This window comes from Opisthocomus hoazin, chromosome 8 (assembly GCF_030867145.1).
Source record: "Opisthocomus hoazin isolate bOpiHoa1 chromosome 8, bOpiHoa1.hap1, whole genome shotgun sequence".
Classification (NCBI taxonomy): Eukaryota; Metazoa; Chordata; class Aves; order Opisthocomiformes; family Opisthocomidae; genus Opisthocomus; species Opisthocomus hoazin.
Genome location: NC_134421.1, coordinates 67854194 through 67879773, shown reverse-complemented (window position 1 = coordinate 67879773; position 25580 = coordinate 67854194). Strand labels below are relative to the sequence as shown.

Sequence of the window (25580 nt, the reverse complement as noted above, 5' to 3'; positions counted from 1 at the left end):
TTTGTGCTGTTGATCCAAAGTCTGAGTTAATTCACTTTCTGGACATACCTGTCTGACTGAGGAGCAGAGAAATGTTTGAATTCTACACGAAGTGCTTCTGGGGCAAGTCCTTTTCTATACAATCTATGATGTTTACACACAAGGTTTAGAAGAATTTTAAAACTAGAAGTTAAGACAAAGCTGTCCAGTTCAGCTAAGATTGTTCTGACAGCAACCACTACAGTCATCGAATGTGCCTTTGCCTTCTGAAGCAAACAAGGCAAGCAGATTTTTTCCCAGCTTGCCAGTATTTGCATAGGATGCAGAACTGGGTAACTCTCCTCCTTCTCTCCTCCTCTTCCTCCAACAGAACAGGTTCCTAGACAGAGCTTAGTTACCGGTTTTTCCCAAAGACAAACATAATAGCTTATATCAGAATTTACAGAGCTGGGACTATAGGATTTTCTGTTTTTCCTTTAAAAGAAAGGTAGTGATTTAGTTGGCTTGTACGCAGTATAGCATAAAATAAGCAAACAGCAAAGAAAATACGGTGAAAAATGGGTGAGGAAGGAGAGAAAAGGAAGTTAGAGAGACACAGTTTAAGCAAAACAAGAACAATCAGGTGCTTGTTTGCTGCTGGTAAACATATTACTCGACACGGAAAGAAGCAAAGCAAACATGAGCAGCTCTGACTGTTCCCCAAAAGATAAGAAATTGAAGTCACGCTAAAGAAAGTTTTAGTCTACGGACTTCTTCCTGCTCTAACAAGTCTTGGTCACCACCCAGTGGAAGCCGATCTCAACTGCAAGACTTTCACCGATAATTGCTTCAGGAGGCACTAACAGCCTCATGCATTGAGCAGCAGACATATAATTGGAGTAAAGTGCTTTAAGTGCTCTCTCCGGTGAATAACAGTCTAGTCCTTAATTTCAGCACCAGAATACATGCACTTTGACTGTTCTAACACAGTTTTCAAGGATGGTAATGGTCATAAAAACAACTCTTAAAATGACATCTTGATATTTTGTGTTTATTTTCCATCAGTGATGTCCCATCTTACTACTTCAGTTTACAAGTCCAAGAGAATTTTAAAGAAATTTAAGTGCCTGTACCAGAAGCTCAAGCTGCTGTCTGAAAGCCAGCCTCTGCTCCTCCTCCTTTACACGCCATCATCGGCAAAGGAGTTACTAAAATGAATTCTATCCTGACAACTTGAAGGTAGAACAAAATACACTGTTTGCCTTTCTGCTGCTCCGTCACTTTTGTAGCGCTGACAGTAAGGAAAGCTTACTTTCTAAACATCTGCATGTAGATAAACAACAGAAACGTTAACAAGTTTGGTCACCAACCAGAAGACGCAGGTGGCCAGCTGGATGTCTGTAAGATGCCTTTGCAAAAAAAAAAAATTCTGAAATTAACTACTTCACTTTACATCCCCAAATCCATGTTTCTTCCAGAAAATTCTTTCTTGAAAAGTCAGTTCAAAATAGGAGTATGGACAATGACCAGTGTAACTATCTGGATCATATTTTTTAAAAGCATGCAAGTTTCAAACAGTAAGAATTTCTAAATGATGCAAAGCGAATGTCTAAAACTGGTGAAAGCAATATACTAATTATATTAGTATAATTCCATATGTTAAATTCCTTCATAATATTGTAAAGCAGTCGTATCACACAAGAAACAAGGCAGAAAAATCAGTTTAGTTGATTAAAATATGCTGTGCATTGTATGAAATAGCTACTTGTGTATTCTTCAAGCACAAGTGAAAAATCCGAAATTCCTCTGAAATGAAAGACAATCAAAAGAGAGACACCATCAGAAACAGTAAAGTCAAGCTGACTTGAGTATTTCCACTGTTTTGGCTGTCAAAAGACGCATTAACAGCAGAAAACAGACATTATTTAACAGATTATGAACTTAGGACATATTTCTGCGCTGTCACAGAGTAGTACTTAAAATAGACAGATGTTTGAATAAAAGATACTGATAATAAATTTAATAAAATACACCTTTAAAGATAAATAGCAGGTAAATATTTAAAAATTTCTGGCAAACGCAAGATTCAGACTTTGCTAGTTGTCCCTGCATACAGGAAAGACGGGGAGAAGTAGAAGAAATGAATCAGAGTTTAAAGCTGATATTACCATGTGCAGAGATCGTTAAGATGAACACAAGGGCATGGGGAGATTCCAGATCAGGCAACATTGCTTTAAAGTGCAAGACCTTTATGTCTGGAAAAGGCTGTTGTAAGGTCTATTAAGCTTTCAGTCATTAAAAAATTAAAAAAAAAAATCAATCCCCCTGTGCCCCCCCTTTTTCAGGATACCTTGTATCAAAACGTCAGCAAGGAATTGTCTGAAGAACACACTCAAGGGCCTTCAGCCTTGAAGGTGAGCCTGACTTGTTTATGAAGCTCTAGATTAATAAACTATTTTCAGTCACGTATTTTTAAGTAGAATATGAAACTTTCACTGGTAAGCACTTTTGATTATTATAGTCAGACACTACAAAAATATGTATTAATGTATAGATATTGTTTATTAAGCATTATTTATGTAGTCCTAGAGGAACAACTTATAGTAAAGCTGGAAATTCCATCCATAACTTGTGAGCATTTCAAGAAATTTGCTGTTGTTTTTAATAACAGCCAACAAAAGAACCTGGATCAAGAAATTTTGGAAATCAATGGCGTATACCAAGAAAATTCCTTTCACTATGCTCTAGATGTTTATCCTCGAATTAAGGAAGCGATTGTCCAGTCTGTGTCAGATCTGGCTCCTTCAGAAGATGCAAAGAGGAGTCTCACAGATTTAGATGAGCGTGGTGTTGAAGAACCTGCCATGGTGTGGCCATCCTTCCTTTCAGGCAATCCAGAAAATATCAATTGCCTTTTCTACTAAATTTGCCTGAGGATGTGTCAGAGGAGTACTCTAAAAGACAGTTTCTGCTGTAGAATGTCACAGCCTGCCTCTTCGAGGGCTTGATAACCAAGCGGCTGGCCAGTAAGAAATGTGCTTATCCACACGGTTTACTGTCTGTAGAACAGGGATGCGAACCTTGGGTTTTGAGAACAGCACTTTCGCTGCGAGCCATCCTCTGAAGGTTGTAGTTGCTAAGTACAGGCAATCCTTTACTGCCCAGCACTTAAGACTATAAATTACACAGAGAGGAATGCAAATCCGTGGTCTGCTTTATGCAAAATAGCCCTAGTATTGGCAAAAGCATTTCACTGACATCCAAAATTAGTATGATGCCCTAACATCCATGTTCTGGCTGAGCATTTTAAGGGTTTCATCAGTAACAAAGTATTAAATGAAGTCTCTTCATTCCTCTCTGCTCTGAAGGGAACAAGGAGCTCCTCAATTCAGTAAGGGAAACCATGGAGGAAGCAAGCCAGAGAAAGCTACATCAGACATAAGCAGACATCCACTTTAAAGTAACACAAAAGTTATTACCTCTCTTCATATCCTACTGCAGCTTACCCTACTAGGGCAGGAAAATCCATACAGTCTAACAAAGGATGCCAGATGGAAAATTCCACGGAGCTTAATTAGCTCACTGCTATTCCTGGATGACTGATACTGATGCAACTGTAAGATGGAGATTTTTCTTATTTTTCCTAACACACATTTTCACTTTAGTTCTTAAAGGTGTAATTGTTGCTCAAGGAAACATAAAATCCCCAAACCTAAACAATCAGAAAAAAGTACAAGATAGGAAGTGCTCCTCTAATTTCAGAAACCAAAATAAACATTATTTTCTCAGGCTACAGTGGGTACTTAAATCAACAACCTGCTATTTTTTTTGTGAGTATTACTGCATGATATATAATGGTTTCCTATGTTTTATATGAAATTGAAAGAAAAATAGTAAAAAGAGACTGAAGGTAGTAAAGATAGTAGAGTCACACACACACATGAGCAAAGCTGAAGGTCTGGAGAATGCTGAGAACCTGCAGAAAAATATTAGTGCCTGAAGACAGTGATTAGTAAAACCAAAATGAACATCAGAGCAGGAAAAGAAAAAAAAAATCAAAGGCTTGTGAAATTCATGTGAAGAACAAATGAGGCAGCCTCACTCAACTACAGATAACAGCAGACAAATCAGATAGATACCCAAGAATTAGCATGACAGCATTTTATATTTATTTTGTGAAAGGTTAAGTAATGTTCTCATTTACCTCTGGCAAAAATATACCACACAGAGAGGCCTTCCCAGACTACTTTGAAATTAGAAAGAAAAAAGCTCAATTCCTCATCCAGTACTTCACTTTGGCTTCACTAGTGGTGAGGCAGTGGAAGAGGCTGCCCAGGGAGGTGGTAGAGTCCCCATTCCTGGAGGAGTTCAAAAAATGTGTAGATGTGGCACTTGGGGACATGGTTTAGCAGGCACGGTGGTGTTGGGCGGATGGTTGGACTTGATGAACTTACAGGTCTTTTCCAACCTATGATTCGATGATTCACTTTTCCTATTTTAATACTACATGTCTCTCATTCATGTTTTTTTTTTTTTCAAAAAGGCATTTTATTGTCATTGATGTCACTGATCCAAAAGAAAGAACCAATATGGCTCAAAAAAATTATCATCCTGTCAGCTAGTCTTATCAGAAGATAGACATATATGTAGTAAGTACGAAACCAAACTTGCATTTCATTGCCAAACTGTCTCGTCAAGAAGATACATTCACTACCCTCTGCTTTACCACACTCATGAAAAATCTAACCATCCACAAACAATTAAAGGTTTTGGGGAGAATCCCCTGACCGTTCAAACATCATCACAGAGAGCTCTGCATTTAATATTTAACAGAAAGCACTCCCATGATCTCTTTTACTTTAACATGATGGAGTGGAATTGATGCTAAAAGACAAAGTTGCTCATCGACATGTTTGCCGCCATCTGGTCGCCATGACCAAGCACCGGCTGCGACACCATGTCTGACACAGCACACAGCAGAAGAGTAGTGCTGGAAGGAGCAACTTGCTCTAAAGCACAAGCCAAAACTGAAACCTCGCTTGTGGAGAAAGGATGGAGAGAAGGCAGGACAGGAAGGCTGTGACGAGAAAGGGGAAGCAGCAGTGCACGCAGTACCGTGGAGAAGAACTGCAGACTCCCAGAGCACAGTCTGTAGGTGAGAAGGACCAAGAAGACAGAGTGGACGAAAAGACAAGAACACGAACTAGACTTAGACCTACCATGGGTGGGAGAAAGCGTGCTGGAGAGACATTATAGCAAGTCAGAAAGAGGGCAGAACACAAGAATAGGGAGGAAGAGAAACTGGGAAACTCTGACAAGAAGCCAAGATGGTGGGAAACAAATGCCCAGAAAGTGTTTGTACTCCAGAAGAACAGATCTGCTGAAGAACCAGATGAAACAGGTATCTGTTTGTGATGGGAAGTCCTGAAACAGCCCAAAGGTGCATGTTATAAATGAGATCTACAGAAAAAGAAAAATGAAATTCATTAAAAATTCATCAACAATGCTACATAGCTAACCTTTATTCTGACACTTCTTAACCTCTGAAAACTAACCACAGCAATTCAATAAGGTTATTTTAGGCAATTTCTGTCATATTTTTAGAATTTTTGAAGACATGTATTCTTTCTCACATACTATTTTACAATTAGCAATCATGAAGAAAAAGGACTGTGAATAGTCACAAGAAAAATCCTAATTAAAGATTGTGGATAGGGATAGAAAAGATAGTAGAATCTTAATACAGGAAGAAGAGATCCTATACACATTCCAGAAGCAGTGCCCCATTAAACAATCATCTCTGCTCTGCAACCGATAAACACAAAATACAAAGGCTGAGAAGAAACAAAGAAAATAATTCAGTTTAACACCCAGAAGGTCTATCACGCACAAACAATTAAAAATCTGGATTTGACTAACAGAATAAGCTTTTTGACTTTTAAGTTTGTTCCACAGATAATCAAGGTACAAAACAATCTGGATTCTCAGACAACACTGTTGCTTCAAATGGTTTGAAACCCTGACATTTAACCTTCTATCTTAAAGATTTTATAAATCCAAGTTAATAAACTTATCAGAATATGGGATGCTTTAAAGTGCTTTGCCATTAGCTTACAACCTGTAAGCACAACACCAAAAAAAGAGCAAACTCATGAAATGGTGTTGATTTTAAACTGTGAATTTTTTTTTTTAAAAAACAAACCTGTGCAGTGATGAAGCGATAAATACTTGCACAATTTTTAACAGCATGAATTAACTCTTTAAAAATAGACAATGTGTGAATAGCTCCAAATATCTAAGTCTGCATATGTACAAGTTTCTTACCAGCTACTGGCAAATCCAGCTTTGCTCGTTTCAATTCTGACATAGAATTTTGGAGCTGGTCTATTACGAAGTCATCTTCATAGAAGAAATCCTTGGCTAAAGAATCCTGCAGAAATTCTACAAGCTCTTCCATTTGCAATTTCATCAGATGCTCTATATAAGAAGAAAATATTATACATTAAAATATCTTGATTATGAATGATGGAAAATGTACTTAAGACATTAGATGCTTTTGTTTTTCAAGTAGAATGAAAAACTGTTATTAATTAAGCAGATAACAGAATTCTACACCAGAAACCTACAAAATGCATTAAAAATTCACTTGCAAATCAACATGGAAATGCTTTTTATTTGTCATTCTCTACATAGGGCAATGTTTTCCAAGAAGGGCCATCTTCAGAAGACTAGCTACAAGTCACCCTCCTTCAGCCTTCTTATGTCCAACAGCTTCAGGTCTTTGTGTTTCAGCCTGCATCCTCAAGTTACAAAACACTGCTGTAGATCTTTACAACATATATCATCTCTCTGATTAAGACCTTTGAAAAGCAGTAAAACATTTTAAAAATTGATATTTACAGTATCCTCATGCACAACTGAATTAGCTTCCAGTGAAATGATGATGGCAGTTCACACTTCAGAACCACTGCTTCAGGCTCTCTGAACATTCAGGTACTTTTTGCTACTTCCATCAAATTCAGGTCATATTTTGAAAGTCATTTTACAGTTATCAGATTACTTTTCTTTCCCTTTTTACACAGCAGTAAGGCCGTGTTTCCCACAAAAACCTATTTGACATGCAAGGCTAACCACATACCTATGTAGCTTCTTTAAGCATATGTATGCCATCAAAAATTCCAGAATCTACACTTTCTATACAGAAATCATAAAAAGATGGTTTTGCACTGGAATAAAAATGCTCTTGGCATGCATTCCACAATGGCACTTTGGCTGGATAGCTATACCATCGATGTTTTTAAGGGTAGACAGGAGACTGGAAAACAAATCAGCATCCATCTTCTGCCACCTCCTCTGTCAGTCCTCTAATCTCTTTGCTGCCAAAGGTATTCTTGGTGTTTTTTCTCGGTGTCTCAGACTTTTTCCTCAGGTTTTTTAATGTAAAAAGAGTGGTAAGTAAAAAAATTTTCAAGTAGATGTCTATCTGCAAATAAGGAAGAGGAACCAAAATGCTAAACCTAACAATTCGTCTCTAAATGTTTAGCTTTCTTAAGTGCAATAATTAAAAAAGCAACCTTTTTCATTTTTCAAAGCAGTTTATGAACAAACTAATGAATACACCCCAGTGAGACACTGAGGTAGTATCACCACAGTTCAAGGAGGGTAAACTAGCAAGCAAATTAAGACATCAATTCTGCAGAGCTCCATGCAGATCTCTGAATTCACATAGAGTGAAATGATTTCACTAAGAAACCCAAAGTCCCAAAGTAAGGCTGTATCAAACTCAAGCTACTAGATACCATCCCAAGAAATGCTCAAGTCTATTTAGAAGCTAACAGCCAACCTCAAAAGCTTTTTGGATCCTTTGGAACTTAAGGTGCTAAATCACTTTGGGTAACCAGGCATAGATGCTTTGCACAATTCTTCTGTTCGAATTCTCAAATTTTACTTTACTCGAAGGCAAGAGATGGAACAGAAGGCCATCCAGGCATACCACAGAAATTCTGAATTTTAACCACATTCTTGGACAAACAGCGGTACAAAGAGAGACATACACTGGTGATTCCTCATTGACAAGTTGTTTGCTGATAGAGTTTCAGGTATTTAGTGGCACACAATGGTTTCTTCGTGCACTTTTTCTGATTAACTTCAATCCTGTAGGGGCTAACAAGCCATTTCCAAACCATGGAACTACGCTTTTTTCCCCGTTGTTTAACCAGCAGTATAGCTCACCTCACATCAAACTTTCTTACTGTAATAAATATTTTTTCTTCGGCAATCACACACACTAATAAAGCAAAGATTTTGATCTTTTTGTGCATAAAGAAAGAAAAATACCTGTCAAAAACAACATAAGGGAAATGGGAAACTAAGATTTTCACAAAAGGTCAAACAACACAAAATAAGAACAAAACCAGCTGAATCTCTTTAGCATTCAAACATTTGAGAGATTTCTTACTTCTGTGTAACTTCAGAATTGTGTAAGACATAGCAGTGAGAATCCGCTCTCCTTCAAGTATGTAGATATCCCATATCCTGAGGCTTAATGTAAAGGGAGTCTGCAACAACAGAATCAGGCAACACTGTGAAAACAGTCTGTCCCAAGTCACAATTAAAAACAGAACTAGAAAATGAAAAACATACTCACACGATCAAGGAAACATTGGAAAAACCACTTTGTTGTGTAAAAGCTAGTAGACATATCCTGGGAGTCCTGTAAAAAATGCAGAAGTTTAAAAATACTCACAAAAATCAAGTAATGCCTAGCACTGTGCATGAAAAAACATTTTCACCTTGAGGCCAATGGACCCAATATTCACCATAAAGAAATAACTTAACTACATGAAACAGCATTACTTCAATCCAACAAATGCAATTTCTGTCTTTTATAGTTTTCCTTCATCAGCTTCACCACCTGAAGAAACATGCATTTGGAGATGCAGAGGGTATTACATCTCAGACCTCCAGCTTATTCTTGTGAGGAAGAGGTAGCAGAGGATTAAATTTTAGCAGAGGATTAAATCTTCTCTCAAGAAAATAAATCAATAATCTGGAGCAACCAAAGTTCAGGCACTGGTTCCATTTATTCTTTCATTTCTCTGTAGCAAGGCTGCCAATTCATGCCAAAGGTTGAAAAGATTTTGTGGCAAGAATACTTCTCTACCAGAAACCAGCCAAAAACAATGAAATTCTTCAAACACATGACCTCAAAACAGCACTCAGACTGATAAGGAATTCCATTCCTTAATTAAGGGGCCTAATTTCCCCTAGAGCATAGATGGTCCAACTGGTATGTCACCCCATCCAAAGATGGCTAAAGCTTCTTTGCAGTTTCATGGAGCTCTTTGAAGTTCTTTGCACAGTTAGAGGAAAAGCCAAAGTAAAAGCTGAAAAGTTAAGAAATCCTGAATCTTAACTTAGGGATAACATCATATTCTTTGCTTGCCACATTCAGCTTTCCCAGAAGTTCCAAGTATACAAACACTGAATAAGCAACGGATCAAAACCCTCTGGTGTATCTGCAGGCTTTACCTTCATCTTTCAGCGAGTTAAAATGGGTGCATCTTAGCGGTACATTCACAGTAAGAAATGAGGAAAAATATTTCTTAATATAATTGAAACAATCTTTATGAGATTTTCATTTTGAGAGTCTTTAAAAAAAGCAGACAGAATATAGAACACCTTATTTTGAGATTTTTCTAAGCTCTATGAATGGCTATCAGCCTACTTATATATCTATGTATATATAATGGACCCTGCCTCTCCCCGATAAAAAGTCTGATTGCTATTAAATTTAATGCCACTAAACTAATTCACACAGAAATAGAACTAAGTTCTGATTTAAAACTCAAATGAAAAAAAATATAATAAAGAGAGTGGATCCCTCTAAACAAGTGGCCAAGAACTTTCTTTTTCAAGTGACCCAAGGCGGGTGGGGGGGGAAGATGGGGGACAAATGAGAGAAAAAAAAGTTCTTATTTACTAAAAGCAGTAATAAGAGGTATATAAGCAATACACAAAATCTAATAACGTGCCAGCTTCAGGTCTTACCATCTCAATCACATTAATTATTTTGGGATTTTTAGAAAGTATAAGGGCCTTTTAACATTTACTGTTGAAACCACCCAAGCTTCTTGTGTTTATTCTATACTTCGTTCCTAAAAATGTAACAACCTCAAAAATGAGAATAAGACTATATTTCCGAAGAAGAATCATCATCTTGCATGTACTGTAAAAACTAAATCCACAAGAGAGTCAAGTTAGCTACAGAACTGGTCTTGATCTATTTTCAATTTTTTTTTTTTAATATGACAAGATCATCTTGCATGACCTTTTAACAGAAGAGTGGGGGTTTTTTTAACCAGATCCGTCCAATTCCATGTTATGAGCAGGTCTTACAGCATGTTATTAAAAAAAGACATTAAATTCTATTTTACGATACAACAGGCACACCTTAGCTGCAACTCATCATTGCCAAGGTGCTAGTCTCTAGTCTGCTCCCAAATAGTCTTTTTTTCTTTTTCTAAGGAGATAAACATACTAAAGAAAAAATAACATAGTCCTAGGAAGGTAATGTTTGTAAGCAGCTATCACTCTTCGAAGATGTTGCTGCAACTGAGCATCTCTTACACTACCTTTTAAGACTGTGATTGTAAAAGAAAATTCTTGATGACTATTGGAAGGGTATTCTCCCATTAGAAAAATAATTTGTTCCTTAGAATAAATACAGCCAATAGTAGCAAAAAAAAAAAGCATATTATTTCCTATTTAAGAGAAATAGAAGAGAGAACACTCAACGTTTAGCTTTGTAAAAATATTAGTATGTGCAAATTATAGAAGGACCATTAACTCCTCTTCTACGGGTTCTTTTTTACAGAGAGATTAAAACTGGTTAGTTGCAAAGTCACCTCTGTCCAGAGAAGAGCCACAAAGCTCTACACACATTAAACTCCTCATAAAATTTTTTAACATCAGCTTGCTATACAGCAGTTTGCACAAGGCCAGGGAGAAGGATCACATACTTTCCTTACCTCAGAGGTCAAAAGTGAGCCAAACACACAATTTAATTACTCTTGGGACCCAAATTATCATAACTCTGCTGATGTGCACTATAACTTTGTCTTATAATGAAAACAACAGCACTTCTGCCTCTTACAGCTTTGCTTTTTTTTCCAAGGTTTGAAGTATTCTTAATCTAGTGGGTTAACCTGACTGAAACAAGGTAGCAAGCTGTAAATGAATATTGCTTTTATAGTGATACAAATACTTACCAAATGCTGCTTAAGTCTGGACAAAAATTTTTTCAGAATTTTGTCATGATGCTCTTGAAACCTCAACAGTTTTGGAAAACCAGGAATAAAAAAACCTAAGAAAAAAAGTTGACCATTTAACAGGTGTAAATACTACAAAAACGACATAAAAAAAGGCATTCAGAGCTCTGCGAACATTACCCTTCTGTAAGACCACTGGATCAGAACAGATATTCATAGAATATTATGATGTCCTCATACGCTATGCATGTACTCCTGCCCAAACGACTTCAGCAAAACATCAATACATTCCCTTAGTGACTATTATTACGTCAGTAACGGCAGATGGCAGCAGATCCAGCAGTCCAATGTTACTCTAATCACTATAAGATCATGGGGAAACCGAATTTATAATTATTCTTTAAAAAACAAAACAAAAAACACAACCCACAGGGACCAAAACTTTTAAAAGCAAAAAGACATAAATCAGGATTATGCCCAGCAAATCCATGATAGAAGGGCAAACAGCACAGGCAGCTCCTAGAACTGTCTGCATTGAAAAAAAAGACCATAAAAGAAGACAAGAGGGATATTCTACCAAGACAAATATCATGACTATATACTATAAAGTAAAGACTGTGAGCTCACACAACTGAAACTAAGGGCATATAAAATATCTCGAGTACTTTTAGTGATCGTATGCTGGGAAAGAAAAGCACTAACATCTCCTTCCAATTGAGTTATCAGCAGAGTTAAAAAAAGGCTCAGAGCAAACACATAATACCAGCCAAAAAACTTGAAATGTAAAAGAAAGCTAGCACAGCTACACAGCAGGAAAAGAAACCATTCAAAGAAGATCCTTCAAAAAGCTGAAGCTGTGTTCAGATCAGAAAGAGAGATGATCAAACACTGGCAGTACAAAAATGTGAAAAAGCAAGCCTCCTCCCTAAAAAACAGCTTACAAAAGGCATTAAAAAAAATACTAATCGACGTATTTTCAGACACCTTGGAAGCAGAAAGCCTGACAGAGAATTTGTAGGTTCAACAGTCTGTGAAGATTTGTAGAAGTACTCAGACAAGATAAAGTCTTGCATGGAAGACGCTGGGGAGGTTCCCAAGTCAGAACCCTGAGCAGCTCTAAAAGAGCTCAGAGACGAACCAGCCAAAACACCGATTCTATGAAACCTCTTGCTTAAAATAGTCTGGAAAGTGGGTAACATGACATCATCTTTTCTTAAACTGTTTGTCAGTCCAATATTCAGGCCAATACTCCAAGAAGAAATGGACAGAAACCATAATAAAGAAAGTTGGGGCAAGTGGAATCCAGACGGATGCAATGCAGAGAAGAATCAAGATGGTTTTTAGAAAGAGAGGTCATGTCTCTTCAATCTACTGGGCTTCACTGCAGAAATCAGAGAGCATGTAGGCACAGAGAGGAGTGGCTATTGTCTACTGGACTTTACAGAGGTACTTAATTGGTTCTGTCATCAAAGTAGCTTCGTCTCTTCAGTCCACCCCCTAAAGCAGCTAATCCAATTAGTTAAAAGATAGCAAAATAAAAGAGAGAAAAAGGTTTCACCCATGAAGTTGCATAGGAGCTTGTGCTTGGACCTAAGCTATCTGACACGTGCCATGTGTCCACACTGCAAACAATCAGTAAAGTCCTAGCTATCCTGATTGGACTGGAAAATCTGGAAAAGGCAAGAAATCACAGAAATTAACAAAGTATTCAACCAATTCTGTGTCAACAACAGACTAAAACGCTGTGTCTGACCAGCCTGCAGCAAAGAAACAGCTGAGGGGAAACACCACCCAGTGCCAGCGGTGAACAGGTTATAAACATTCACTGTTTTCTAAGGTAAAAATCTAGAGGGCAAAATCTAAAGTTTGTAGAGAAACCTTCCTGTGGCAGAGCCAAAACAAAAATGGAAAAACACAATCCATAGTCTAATGTAATGAATTATTTAAGGAAGAAAAGTCTACTGGAGACTATTAAAAGCAGAACAGATTTCCATCTCGAGAAGTTCCTCCTGAAACTCTTTCAGCCTCTAACAGATCACCCAGGAGGTGGTGATCTTTGGTTGCCTTATTCTCAGACGCTTCACTGAGCACCCGTGGCTGCTCACTATCAGAGACAGGACACTGGGTTAAATAGGTCTAGTACAGCAATTCCATATTCTTAGGATTAAAAAAGGCTACAAAAAAACCACAACGTTTTTTACTTGTAAATGACAGCCAGTATGGAAACTGCAAGAACAAGTATGGACCCACAGAACACACAACACGTCAAAAAAAAAAAAAAAAGAGTCACTAACAAAAGTCCCAACCCAAAAAGAAAACTCTTTCCAGTTACCAATTACATATTTCAGGGCATGGTCAATAAGCCACAAGATTTACTATCTCAGATTCACACAGGTTTGGTATGTCATAGATACAAATGCACGTTCTATCATACTTAAGTGTCAGGTTGCATATCAGGAAATTTTACTAATATAGGTGAGGTTTGGGGTTTTTTTAGTGTAAACAGTGAATGACTGCATCAATGCTAATTAGCCATCATTAATGCCATTCAGAGGTGCTTTTTCCATGGAAAGCTGCTCTTTCAATTTACATAGACCAACTCATTAGCTGGAATTTTTAAGATTATAGAAAGACCAATGGAAAGAGCCTTCAAAAACCTAGATCATTTCCAGGGTCAGATACCTATGTTTTATCATTTAGAGACTTCACATCGTCCATACAATATGAAACATTAGAGAGACCAAATTCACCCCTTGATTCCAAATGGTGTTCTGCTAGAAATTAGTCTGGCTATGTATCTGAGACGCATGGGTTGCACCCAAAAAGCATTCCAGGTTTCCAAATCACAGGTAGAAGAGAAAAAACAGATGAAAAACCTTGTCTGTGAGGAGGAACTTCTAACCATCTTACTTTTGTCAACAGGATTTTAATCGAATTACTCAGCCCACCCCTATAACTTCCATAGAGAGATGCTCATTTCAGCGAACCGTCTGATGGTCAGTGGCATCAAGTGTAATTATAAAAGTTTTCCTTCATGAATATCGGCAATTTAAAATTGAAATGGTTTAGACTTTCAAGAGTTAGCAAACTGTGCTTGAAACTACTTTCCGCAAAGAAGAACACAGAAGTGCAGTTGTATCAGTTAAGTCAGTTTTAAAGTTACTCTTCCAGAATCTACAGTGATATTTAGAGAAATGCTGTACTGTGTTATAAACTCATTTAAAATTTATAAAGCATCATAGGATATATAGGTTGGAAGGGACTACTGGATATTATCTGGTCCAACCTGCTGAAAGCAGGACCTTAGATTAGGTTGGTAACATTTAATAAATGATAAATTTGTAACATTTCAGTTATAATTAACATTTTGTCAGCATATCCTTAAATGAAAACTTCCTTAACAGATGTTGCCAAGACAGCTTCAATGTGTGTATAAACCTGTGGCACGATGGCCGGTATGCCCTGTGGAGGAACTCGTCAAGCCTTGGGCTACCCAAAGCCCCCTTCCTTCCCTCTCTAATCGCTTGACAGGCGTGTGCCCTGTAATTGGGGGTGGAAAGGAGAAGGGAAGGAATGAAGGAGGGAGAGAGGGAGGTCTGAGCGGGGCATTCAGTAACAGTTCAGGCAGTGCACTGACTCCCATATGTGCACCAGCGACACACCTGCCGGTGCAAGTCCATCACCAGCTACCAGGTGAACCCTCTTGTTCACCACAGCAAGTTCAAATGATGGCTACAAAACCAGCCTGAGAAATTCGTGTTAAGAGTTCTCCATTAGCATCACGTTCCAAGGTTAGGACTCTTTCCTGTTTTTAAAAAGGTGACATGGACAAAACACTATGACACAAAATCTGGGAAAAGTTTTTAAATCTTGTTTAACAGTCTACGGCATCTTCAAAAGGCAACTACGCCTATGCAAAGCTCCCATGTACCAAAAACTGATCAACTGATTCAGTATATAATGAGCTGATTTAGACTTACTCCCCAAAACAAAACACCTGAAATTTTCTACAATCTTTGAGGAGCTCAACAGTCTACATAGTTGTAGCTGCATAGCTCTTGATTATTATTAAACCTATAGATGTTTTGCTTTTAGTCTGTGTTATCATTGTGTAAAGCTCCAAGTCTTTGACTTCTGATGAATTCAAAATTTCACTTGTGACACTGATCCTCACGTCAGATTGCACTTTTTTTTGTTTTAAAGGCAATAGCTTCGCAGAAGTATAAACAGAAAAAACGTTAACTAGCACTTCATTTTGGGGGTAGAGAATATCCAGGAACACTGAAAGGCAAGGGAAGGAAGATATCACAGTATAAGAAAGTCTCAAGCAGGCAAAAGGAGCTAACACCTGTCGGAAATTTGCTAAAATGCCCAAGTTCTACATAGTATTTACTTCTTCAGGCCTCCGAGAACTACAGCGTTCTGAATCTCCACATCATTAACATCTACAAAAGATGCTGGAATTCCTGGAGTTGTTCCATACCAATAGCCATGGAATATGCATAGACCATACTAAATTAGGCATGGAAAGCGAGAGCAACCAATAACACAAAAGTAACAAGACCAGGAGAGCAGGAAACGCTGTGCGAGGCAGAGATAAAACCAAGAAACCCGAAGTTAATGTCCAGATAATACTAGATGTGGATTCCTGTCCTGCCAAGTGACAGCACGGGTGCAATATTTTTTTAACAAATTCTGTATTAGGTTTCCACTACTATTTTCTTGCTATATAGATGTCTGCATAACCACTTTCAATCGGTTACATTCCCTGAGAGATTAAGATTTCTGATTTTCATTAAGAACTATCTGAAAGATATGACATATAAAAACATTATGGGTGAGCTCCTGTAACATCCAGTGCCCCCCCGCGCAGTATAAAGCTCCCATTACGTCTTAATTTGACTACACAGACAGAACAGCGTAGTTCCATCTTCAGATAATTTACAACTTACATAGGGCAGGTTGAAACCTAACATAGTCCTGTGCAGCCTGCTGTAGGTGACCCTGCTTCGGCAGGAGGGTTGGACTAGATGACCCACAGAGGTCCCTTCCAACCCCGAACATTCTGTGATTCTGTGATATACCAAGTGACATGAAACCCCATACCATGCATAGCATGCTTTGGACCAGAGAGAAGTTTCACCAAGGCCCAGAAGGCATCTTCTTCATTCATGTACATCAGGAGCAAAGCTGTGATCTGGCTCATTCCCTGACAGTATCCAACTTCCTGAAAATCAGACAGTCAAAATATTAAAACGCTGAAAACAAAAGCCCCATAACCACAAGCTGTTAGTTTTTTCTTGAGCTAGGGGAAGAAAGAGGATGCCTGTCCTGACAGCATAATCAAGATGCTTTGGTTTATTTTAACTATAGCTCTAAACATGTCAACAAACAAATAATTTATTTCTATGTACTTCCAGAGGTCTCTGAAATATTTGTTGTTGTTTTCTTTTTAAGGGAGAAAGAAGATACAGAATTGCAAGTTATTATTTCATGGCATGTTCAGAAAAACCATATTAAGTGTGAAGTTACACAACTTACCGTATTATATATGGAATATGCAGCTAAAACATGGAATAAAGACTGTTGCCTAGAGAAATAAGAGTAGAAAAGGAAAATACTGTAATATTGTCTTTTGTAAAAACAGAAAAACATAAAAGTAGTGAAATGTTTTGGAGACCTGTTTCCCCAATTTAACTTGTCTAGCACTATAGACCAGGACAAACCACACTTTACAATGATATATGAGCTTCTCATTTCAAACCCACATTATATTTAGCACTTTTCTGATATTTTACATGTTGAAACATTTCAGAAAATACCTACAATACTTTGAGAAGGCAATGGTGTCAGATCATCATTTTTACAGACATGTAAAGTGAAATATAGGATGGACTACATTTCAAACTGATTTATTCCGAATGCCAAACTTGAAACACTCCAGACCAGATTTCTGTGCTTGTAGAATGCTAACAGCTGTTTCTAATTTTAAACAGAGCTGTAGAAGAGTTGAAATACACAAAGCGCGCACAAAGGTGTCTTAATCTTGGCACCCAAATTAAAGGCTGCTTTAGTGGCTGCTGCTGTCGCACAGAAGAAAAACAACATCAACTCTGACTCGCCATCCTACGCTTGGTCCTTCAGAGCGTGCCGACCTCCGTGTACTTCAGAGTCAGAACTACAAAGAGCATTGTACAGGTCCTTTCCCTTCCGTAAAAGCAGTCTAACTTGCGAAGGGAGTAAGACCAAAAAAAAAAAAAAACCCTCACAAAACCCCAAACAAAACCAAACTCAGCTCTCCTCCAACTGGGATATCCAAGTAATAGTGGAGAGCTTTCATATTGAATTTTTAAACTCACACCTACTTCTTGCTGGGGAGAGGATTTGGAAATCTGAATGCCTACTTTCATCTGCAGCTAAAACTGCTAAAATTTCAATGCTGAGTTTTGCATCCTGTCCTTTTGCTGTCCCATGAAATTCCCTCTGCCTGTCACTAATCAAATGTATAGAAATAGATATCAGTAGGTTAAAAAAAGAAAGCATAAGCAAAAAGATGCATATTTTCTATTGACAAGAGGATGTATACTTGGAGAATTTTTCCAAAACATCTAGATTACGGCATTTTTATTTGCCCTCCTGCAGAACACTGAGGCTTAGCCATTCTTCAGTAACTGAAGTGTAACCTAGAATACCACATATTAAGGTGGAGTCTTATTTTACAAGGACAAACTAACAGGTCCCAAACGTACACAGGAATCTTCTATATATTCAGCTGACCATATGAAACCCAACATAAGAGCTCAATCTCATTCCGAGTAAGATACATAAAATAATAGTAATTTTAGTACAAATCACACTAGATGATACCACTAAAGACGTGTAAAAGAATGAACCTTCAGAGACGTACAGTGTAGTTAAAAGTCAAACAAGCTACTGATTTACCCAGGGGACTTTATTTCATTGCTCTGTGAAATGATTTCTGAATTTTTCATCAAGGCATCACTGGAAATAATATATGTACAGTAATTCCAAGATCTGTTCCAAGTACGAAATTGCTTCATGCAGCCAAAGGCTTTCCTGTGGACTCTGAGCGCATGCTTACAACACAGGACTGGAGCTGGCCCTGCTCACGTTAACCCAAACCGATGGGGCAGCAAGCTCCTGGCAACACCTAACAAGCTTGCATAAAATCTAACGGAGGCCCAGAAGCAACGCAAGTCATTTCTGCAGGGCACTGTGTCAGGACTACGGGGAGGCGAGGCACGTCAGCTCAAGCACAGATAGCGCTGCACAAACACGCCTCAACCCCAGGGGCCGTACAGAGCTGCTCTCAGCGTGGGGATTCCTGCTTTGTACTCCACCCTGTGCTGCAGCCGTCAGAGAAATTCCCCGTATTTACAATTTGCCCACAAAATACCTAGAATAATAAGAAAATGTTTGGTTTATTATTACATTAAAGTCCACAGCTCTTTTAAGTATTGCTTTTTGAAAAGAGCAGACTACTGTAGAATCTGCCTTGGAAAGAAAAGGAGATTTAAAACTGAACTAATACAGTCACAGAAGGAAAAAAAAACACCCTCTGCATCTCAGCAGGGTGCTGATGCTGCAAGCTAGCAACAATGCTGATGTTTGTATCGCCACTTCTTTCACTATTAAGCATTTTTAAAGCTGACAGCTGCCTAATATTCCTTATGCAACGACAGTAAAAAAAAACCAAACACAACATTTTTAAGAAATTCAAAAGCATTAAGGCCTATATTTGTAAATAATTAAATGCTTACATCGAAAATACTGCTTTCTTTGGTTCCGAAATAGATACTAGAAGAGGAATATAAAATCCAAAGGAAGGCTAACATCTCTTGGGAAGATAAAAGTTATCAGAGATGCAAAAAGTTCTTTTGTTTTTGAATATACACAGTTAAATAAAATGATTGGGTAATAAATGTTAATTTATTAACTTAAAATTCCCAGGCTTTTCCAATTACAATATCTGAGACTGGTTTAACTAAATATGAAACAAGATGAGACCAGTTTAGAAATGGCTTTCTTTGGAATGCTACTGACCACCTCATAGTGAGGGAAAACTAGCTGGTTGGAAGTCACCACCTGGTTTTGTGTCAGTAACGGTAACTGCCTCATTGCACACAGACAATCCTGCCTAGGAAGTCTGGAGCCTACATTCAATACTCTTGCATAGGTCAAGGAGGCTTGAGGCAGACCAGAAGCTAGTTTGAAGACAAACAAAACAAAACCTTCTACTTTACTTACTTAACACCGTATCTGTCTCGAAACATGATATGATCTCTATATGTTCGATTCACATCAAGATCAATTTGCCTAATATCTGGTGAAGACCCTCGTGCTTGACACTTCAATTTCTGGGAAAACAGTAAAGAACAGAAATTAAGTTTAAAATTGTGAACTCTAAAATAGCAGAAACCTGCCCAATTGTACACCTGTACTGAAGTATTTAGCATCTCGTGTTTTACAACACTTAATACAGAACAGCAACTCACAAGATAACAATTTTAACTTCCAAAATATGCATATACATATACCAATTCTATAGAGTCAAAAATATTCACACAGTATAGATACAAAAAGGCCAATCCCATAACACACGGTTTCGTGACACACTGTTCACTACCCATATTCAAGGCTATGTTTCAGCATTTCAAATTTCTAATTGTCATTTCTCAGGTAGGCACATCACTGGAGAAAGACAGAAAACGAATTTTACTACTCAGGAACAAGAACCTAAGATGCAAGTGCTCCAGGACTTGACTTTCAGCAAACGATTTAGTGTGGTTTTCGTACTTTTCCTGCCTTTTTCTCTAACCAGAAGTAATAGCTACATAGCTGCCAGTTATTATCTAAGTATAGATAATAGACATCTCTCTAGTCATTTCCTCTCTGTTTCTGTTCTCATCTAATTTAGTTGTAGAACACCTCTACTTCAGCACTTGCTTGAACACTTTATAATTAAATCCAATTTTGCAATTGAATACTTAGGAAGCCTGCACAGGTTAGATTGCCACCTTATTTTTCCACACTTACAAGAATTTTCTCCTGATATTCATTCATTCTCACTTCTGTCCTTAAAAGTTGAGTTTGCAAGACATTTCTAACTGGATTCAACACGGTCTTTTGAAAACATTACATCTGAGTAATGTTTATTAGATCACTTCTTCTCTAATATTAGAGAATACCTCAGACAATCAAAAGGCAGAATTCTACAGATACTAGCTGCAAGAAAACAAAAAGGTCTAAAGATAAAAATAAGAAAAACAAAGGGATCAAACAGGGACCAATAACACCCATTTGGCCTGCTGAATACAACCAGAAGCTTCAGGCACGTAGGGAGTTACCTGTAAGTCACTGAACCAACTGGTAGCAGCCATTAACCAGCACAACACTAACCACCATCTCAGCTTCGTGCACCTTTCAGGATAGTTTAAAATACTAACATCCAGAATGATTTGTCCCCCAGACAGACAGAAAAGAATCGAAGAGAAAATATATAGTTTTAAGGTGGCATGAGGACCCAGAGCCTATGATTTGTTGGAATACAAGAAAAGCAGCACCCTGAGCCCTCACCATCGTGGGATTCTCTAGCGTGAGTGGAAAGAAAGGGTACCTGGAGGTTAAGAAACGGAAATGACAGACGATGAAAAACTGGGAATTGCCCTGCACAGAGAACTGAAAGCAGCTCTTTGACCTACAGCAAAAGTGTGTATTTTCGATCTCATTTTAAGGTGTGCAATATGTAAGCGATGCCTGTAATGAGGAGTGCTAATATCACTTCAGGGATGGGACAATGGAGAGCAGGAACATATCACAAATAACCAAGCTAGGATAATGATGGAAGAAACTCTCCTACTTTAAAATCTGAGCTACAAACACTTTTTTGTTTCGCACTGAGCACTAGGTGGCATTAATCACCTCTGAAGATGAATTCACCTACTTTTTTAAATGCTTCCAGTTTTACTCATTATTCTTTCCCACAACTACATTATTCAGAATGAACTCTGTTTCATCCCTTTTGGATCTGCCAGTAGTCTTACTTGAAAAGTTAAATAAACTGGAATAGTCAGAAAGAGCAGCCTATCAGACTAAAGAGCAATAAATAATTTAAGAGGAAGATCACAGAGACCAAAATCTCGATAACGTCAGTGCCAACATCAATCTTCTTTCATGGCCTTATAAAATCCCTTGTCTACTCAGACCCAAAGTCTCAGCTCCAAAAAAGAGCTATTAGGAAATGCCAAAATTAAACCAGCAACGCACTTCCTTGAAACTCCGGACATTATTTCTTTACAAGGCAAAGAACATTTAAGTTCCTGTGGGGAAAAATTCAAACACTCTACAGTACTAAATTGCCTTTGTGTTACCTAAAGTCTCCCTATAATTCCTCAGCAGAGAGAGAGACAGAGAGGAAAAGACAGAATTTTAAAGGATCCAATTCCCTTTCTGCCTTACTAGCCTGCACATGAACCTTACTGTCCACTCTTAGGTCTGAAGTTTAGCTCCGACGGCCATCAGCTGTGTTGACACACACAGAAACAGTAGGACTACTAACGAAAAATTTAGAGGAACATAACCACAATAATTCAGAGGTTGCTGCAACTGCTACTCAGAGTGAGGATGGGGGATGCGGGGGGAAGATATAGCTATTTCTTTATATTCTAAGTAGGAGATATATTTAAGTGGACGACTTCTGCCTGTAGAGTTTTGTGGGGTTAGCATCCTGCCATCAGGTGCATGTCTGAGAACACAATCAAGCACCCAGACAGTGCTTCATAAGGGATATCTAAGCTTCACTTGGAGATTAGACGGCAGAAAGACAGTCAGCTTGTTCTGGCTTCTAGAAGATTAAGGCACCGATCTCCATCCCCTCCAGAACACTGGAAGTCCTTGTAAGGTACCTGCTTAACAGACATTGCTCAGGGAAGACCTGTAGTTTCAGAGGTTTCTGTCTTCTTACCGGGACAGTAGTTTTGTATTATTTTGTTTTGCTTTGCTTTGCTTTTAGAAAGGCTTTTGCAAGGATTTGAGGATGGGAAAAGAAATGGAAAGAAGATCAAATTAATTACATGAATTACAGAACCAAAATATAAGCTGGAAAAGTGCTTTTCAATACAAGGCCTTTTTCCTAACTAAAAAAGAGCAGTAGAGTTTAATGTAATTTCTAATCCTTTTCAGGGTTTTTTTTAACACTGCATAACAACAAAAGCTTAATAAAGCCTATAGTCTTAATATCTGAAATTTTAAAATTAATTTTAATATTAAATGGAAATTCTACAAACTCACATCATAAAAGTCTTTCATTTCTTCTTTCATTTTAGGGACATCAAGTAGCAAAGACCAGACTTGCCCTCTGAACTGCAGTGGGATTCCTTTATAAATTCTCCTATGAAACTGTAAAAAGAAAAGAAAATATAAATGCAGTACAATCTACAATGTTCTGAACAAAAGGAACGCTGACATACAACATGCTAAAGTGCAAAATGCAATTATATCAATTGTCCTAGCAAAGGGATAACTTGCTGGGGACAAAGTGTTCCAGTGCCTTTCGGGGGACTGAAAGCACCCAGCGACGCCATACGGGACCTCCGCTGGCAGAATCCCCCGGGGCCCAGGGAACAAACCGGACACAGAGGCCAAAGCATCACTGCGCAAGCGATGCTTACAAGCCAGGACTTCAGCACGTAGGAAGGCCTATCAAAACTGTACCACCTCTGCTGAGCAGCACTCCTTCTACAAATCTTGGAAAGACTACTCCAAATTTTGTAATTTAGACCCAAAGACTCAGATTCTTGGCAACACAGTATTTCAGGACAAGCCACAAATAACTCACTATAATTACCAACTATAAATGGGAATGGTGAAAGGCAAGGAGCAATATCAGAAAGATTTAAAGATTACCAGTAAAAAAAAAAAAAAAGCATAATTGATTTTTGAATTCCTGTAAAACTGCAGCATGTGCTGAAAAGTATGTATGCGTACCAAATAAACATGAGATCACCAGAAAACCCAGGATGTGCCATTTCTAAAGCTAACAGATTTCAGATCATATTTCTAAACTGACCATCAGTTTCCTAAATGCATATTAAAACATTTGCATGTATAAAAGACATTCGAGCTATGGTTTCTCAGAATACAGAACAACCTACCAACACTGCATGCAATCCTTAGCTGTGAAACAGAAAATCAAAATGGAATTGAAATAAATTCAAAACATCCAAAGCATGGGGTTGTTTGGGGTAGGAAATAAAGCTGAAGGAGAAGAACAATCAGTTTCAGAGGACTTGTCAGCATTGACAGTTTTGTCATCTTCTGCACTTCCCAGACTGAAAACAGCCAAACACTAGTAAAGCCCTTGAAGTAGTAAGTAAAAACAGAGACAGAGAACTGTGGAAGTGCGTTTAAAATAAAAGTTTGAAAAACTAGTTGGCAAAAATAACTTTTAAAAGAGCAGAAAGGACAGAGAGACCAGCTGTTTCATCATCCCACCACAGTTGCATGGAGAAAAAAAAAAAAGAGAAGGAAAGCAACAATTTTCAGTAGCTAAGATCAGAATTATTGCACTACCTGACAGAATAAATCTAAACAACATTCAGAGCTTCTTACAAACCACGTTAGATCTGTATTCAGCTGACTCTGCTGTTCCAACTATTTTCTTATTTAGGCAGAGAAACAAGCTCTCAGTCACCCCAAGCTGTTACAAGATCCTGCCTACAGACTCAACAGAACATTAACACTAAGGACTTCCACTGTCTGCCTAGTATACGAGAGAAAAATGTAACTCAAGAACAGAACGTTCATGATGGCACAGGCTCTATTACACACATGATACATGGAAAGAAGTGTGAATAATTTTATGTATAATAGAAAACTGGGAGGAGTGGCTGATATGCCAGAGGGTCGCACTGCCATCCAGAGGGACCTCAACAGGCTGGAGAAATGGGCCAACAGGAACCTCATGGAGTTCAACAAGGAGAAGAGCAAAGTCCCGCACCTGGGGAGGATCAGCCCCATGTACCAGTACATGCTAGGGGCTGCCCAGCTGGAAAGCAGCTTGGCAGAAAAGGACCTGGGGGTATTGGTGGACACCAAGTTGAACATGAGCCAGCAATGTGCCTTTGCTGAAAAGACCGCAAATGGTATCCTGGGCTTCAGTAGACAAAAGTATTGCCAGCAGGGTGAGAGAGGTGATCCTTCCTCTCTGCTCAGCACTGGTGAGGCCACACCTGGAGTACTGTGTCCATTTCTGGGCTCCTCAGTGGAAGAGAGACATGGACATACCAGAGAGTCCAATAAAGGGCCACAAAGATGATTCAAGGGTCTGGAGCATCTGTCCTATGAGGAAAGGCTGAGAAAGCTGCAACTGTTCAGCCCAGAGAAGAGAGGGCTCAGGGGAATCTTGTCCATGTATATAACTACTTCAAGGGAGGGTGAAAAGAGGATGGAGTCAGGCTCTTTTCAGTGGTGTCCAGTGACAGGACCAGAGGCAATGGGCGCAAACGGAAACACAGGAGGTTCCCTCTGAACACCAGGAAACACCGGGAGGGTGACCAAGCCCTGGCACAGGTTGCCCAGGGAGGTTGTGGAGTCTCCATCCTTGGAGACACTCAAAAGCCATCTGGACGCGGTCCTGGGCAGCTGGCTGCAGGCAGCCTTGCTTGAGCAGCGGGGCTGGACCAGATGTGCCTCAGAGGTCCCTTCCAACCCCAACCATCCTGTGACCCCGTGTGATTCTGCCATTCTGTGAAAATGACATGGCTGCACTGCATCTCAGGCAGGAGGGAGGGCACACATACTTCACAGCAAAACTCATTTCTGACAATCATCCAGTCACCAAACAGTTCAAGAACATACAAAGGAGTAAACTGATTATTAGCTAATTGAACGTCTTTACTGTAAGTACCACACTACTGGCCTCTGCTGTCTTTTACTTCCATGTGTAATGTAAGGTTGAAAACCTGTTGAGAAATGCTGGGTTTGGGTCTATATACTTGCAGAATTCTAATCTACTTATTTGTTCTCTATGAATTAGTAATTAAAATAAAAAGTATAAAATTCAGCAAGTTACTTGACGTTTTCTTCTGCTTCTGGGGAGGTGAAATCATGAGTCATTCTTCAACAAATTCTTTAAACTTAAGGCTTTCTTAAGATAATAGCTCAAAACAAAATACAAGTATATAAACTCAAGAGTCCAGACAGTCGTTGTATGGAAACACGCATCATTCGAAAAATGGTGTCATGGAATCTGGGATGTTTCCAGCAGCGCAGGACACAGAAAAAAGAAAGTAATCCTCAGTAGATATAATTACATAAATGCAACTTAAATAA

At 38.5% G+C, this 25580-nt stretch overlaps 1 protein-coding gene across 6 annotated transcripts in view; it reads right to left on the bottom strand.

The window, feature by feature from the left end:
- The window catches only part of USP6NL (USP6 N-terminal like), a 138436-nt gene that overhangs the window by 10989 nt on the left and 101867 nt on the right, over positions 1–25580 (bottom strand). For all 6 annotated transcript variants that reach the window (XM_075428302.1, XM_075428301.1, XM_075428305.1 and 3 more), the window contains 8 exons: positions 22539–22646; positions 19497–19606; positions 16770–16818; positions 16335–16455; positions 11229–11323; positions 8606–8671; positions 8417–8516; positions 6283–6435 (listed from right to left, as the gene is read on the bottom strand). In XM_075428302.1, coding sequence (XP_075284417.1) covers positions 6283–6435; positions 8417–8516; positions 8606–8671; positions 11229–11323; positions 16335–16455; positions 16770–16818; positions 19497–19606; positions 22539–22646 — 802 coding nt within the window. The remainder of the gene's footprint in view (positions 1–6282; positions 6436–8416; positions 8517–8605; positions 8672–11228; positions 11324–16334; positions 16456–16769; positions 16819–19496; positions 19607–22538; positions 22647–25580) is intronic.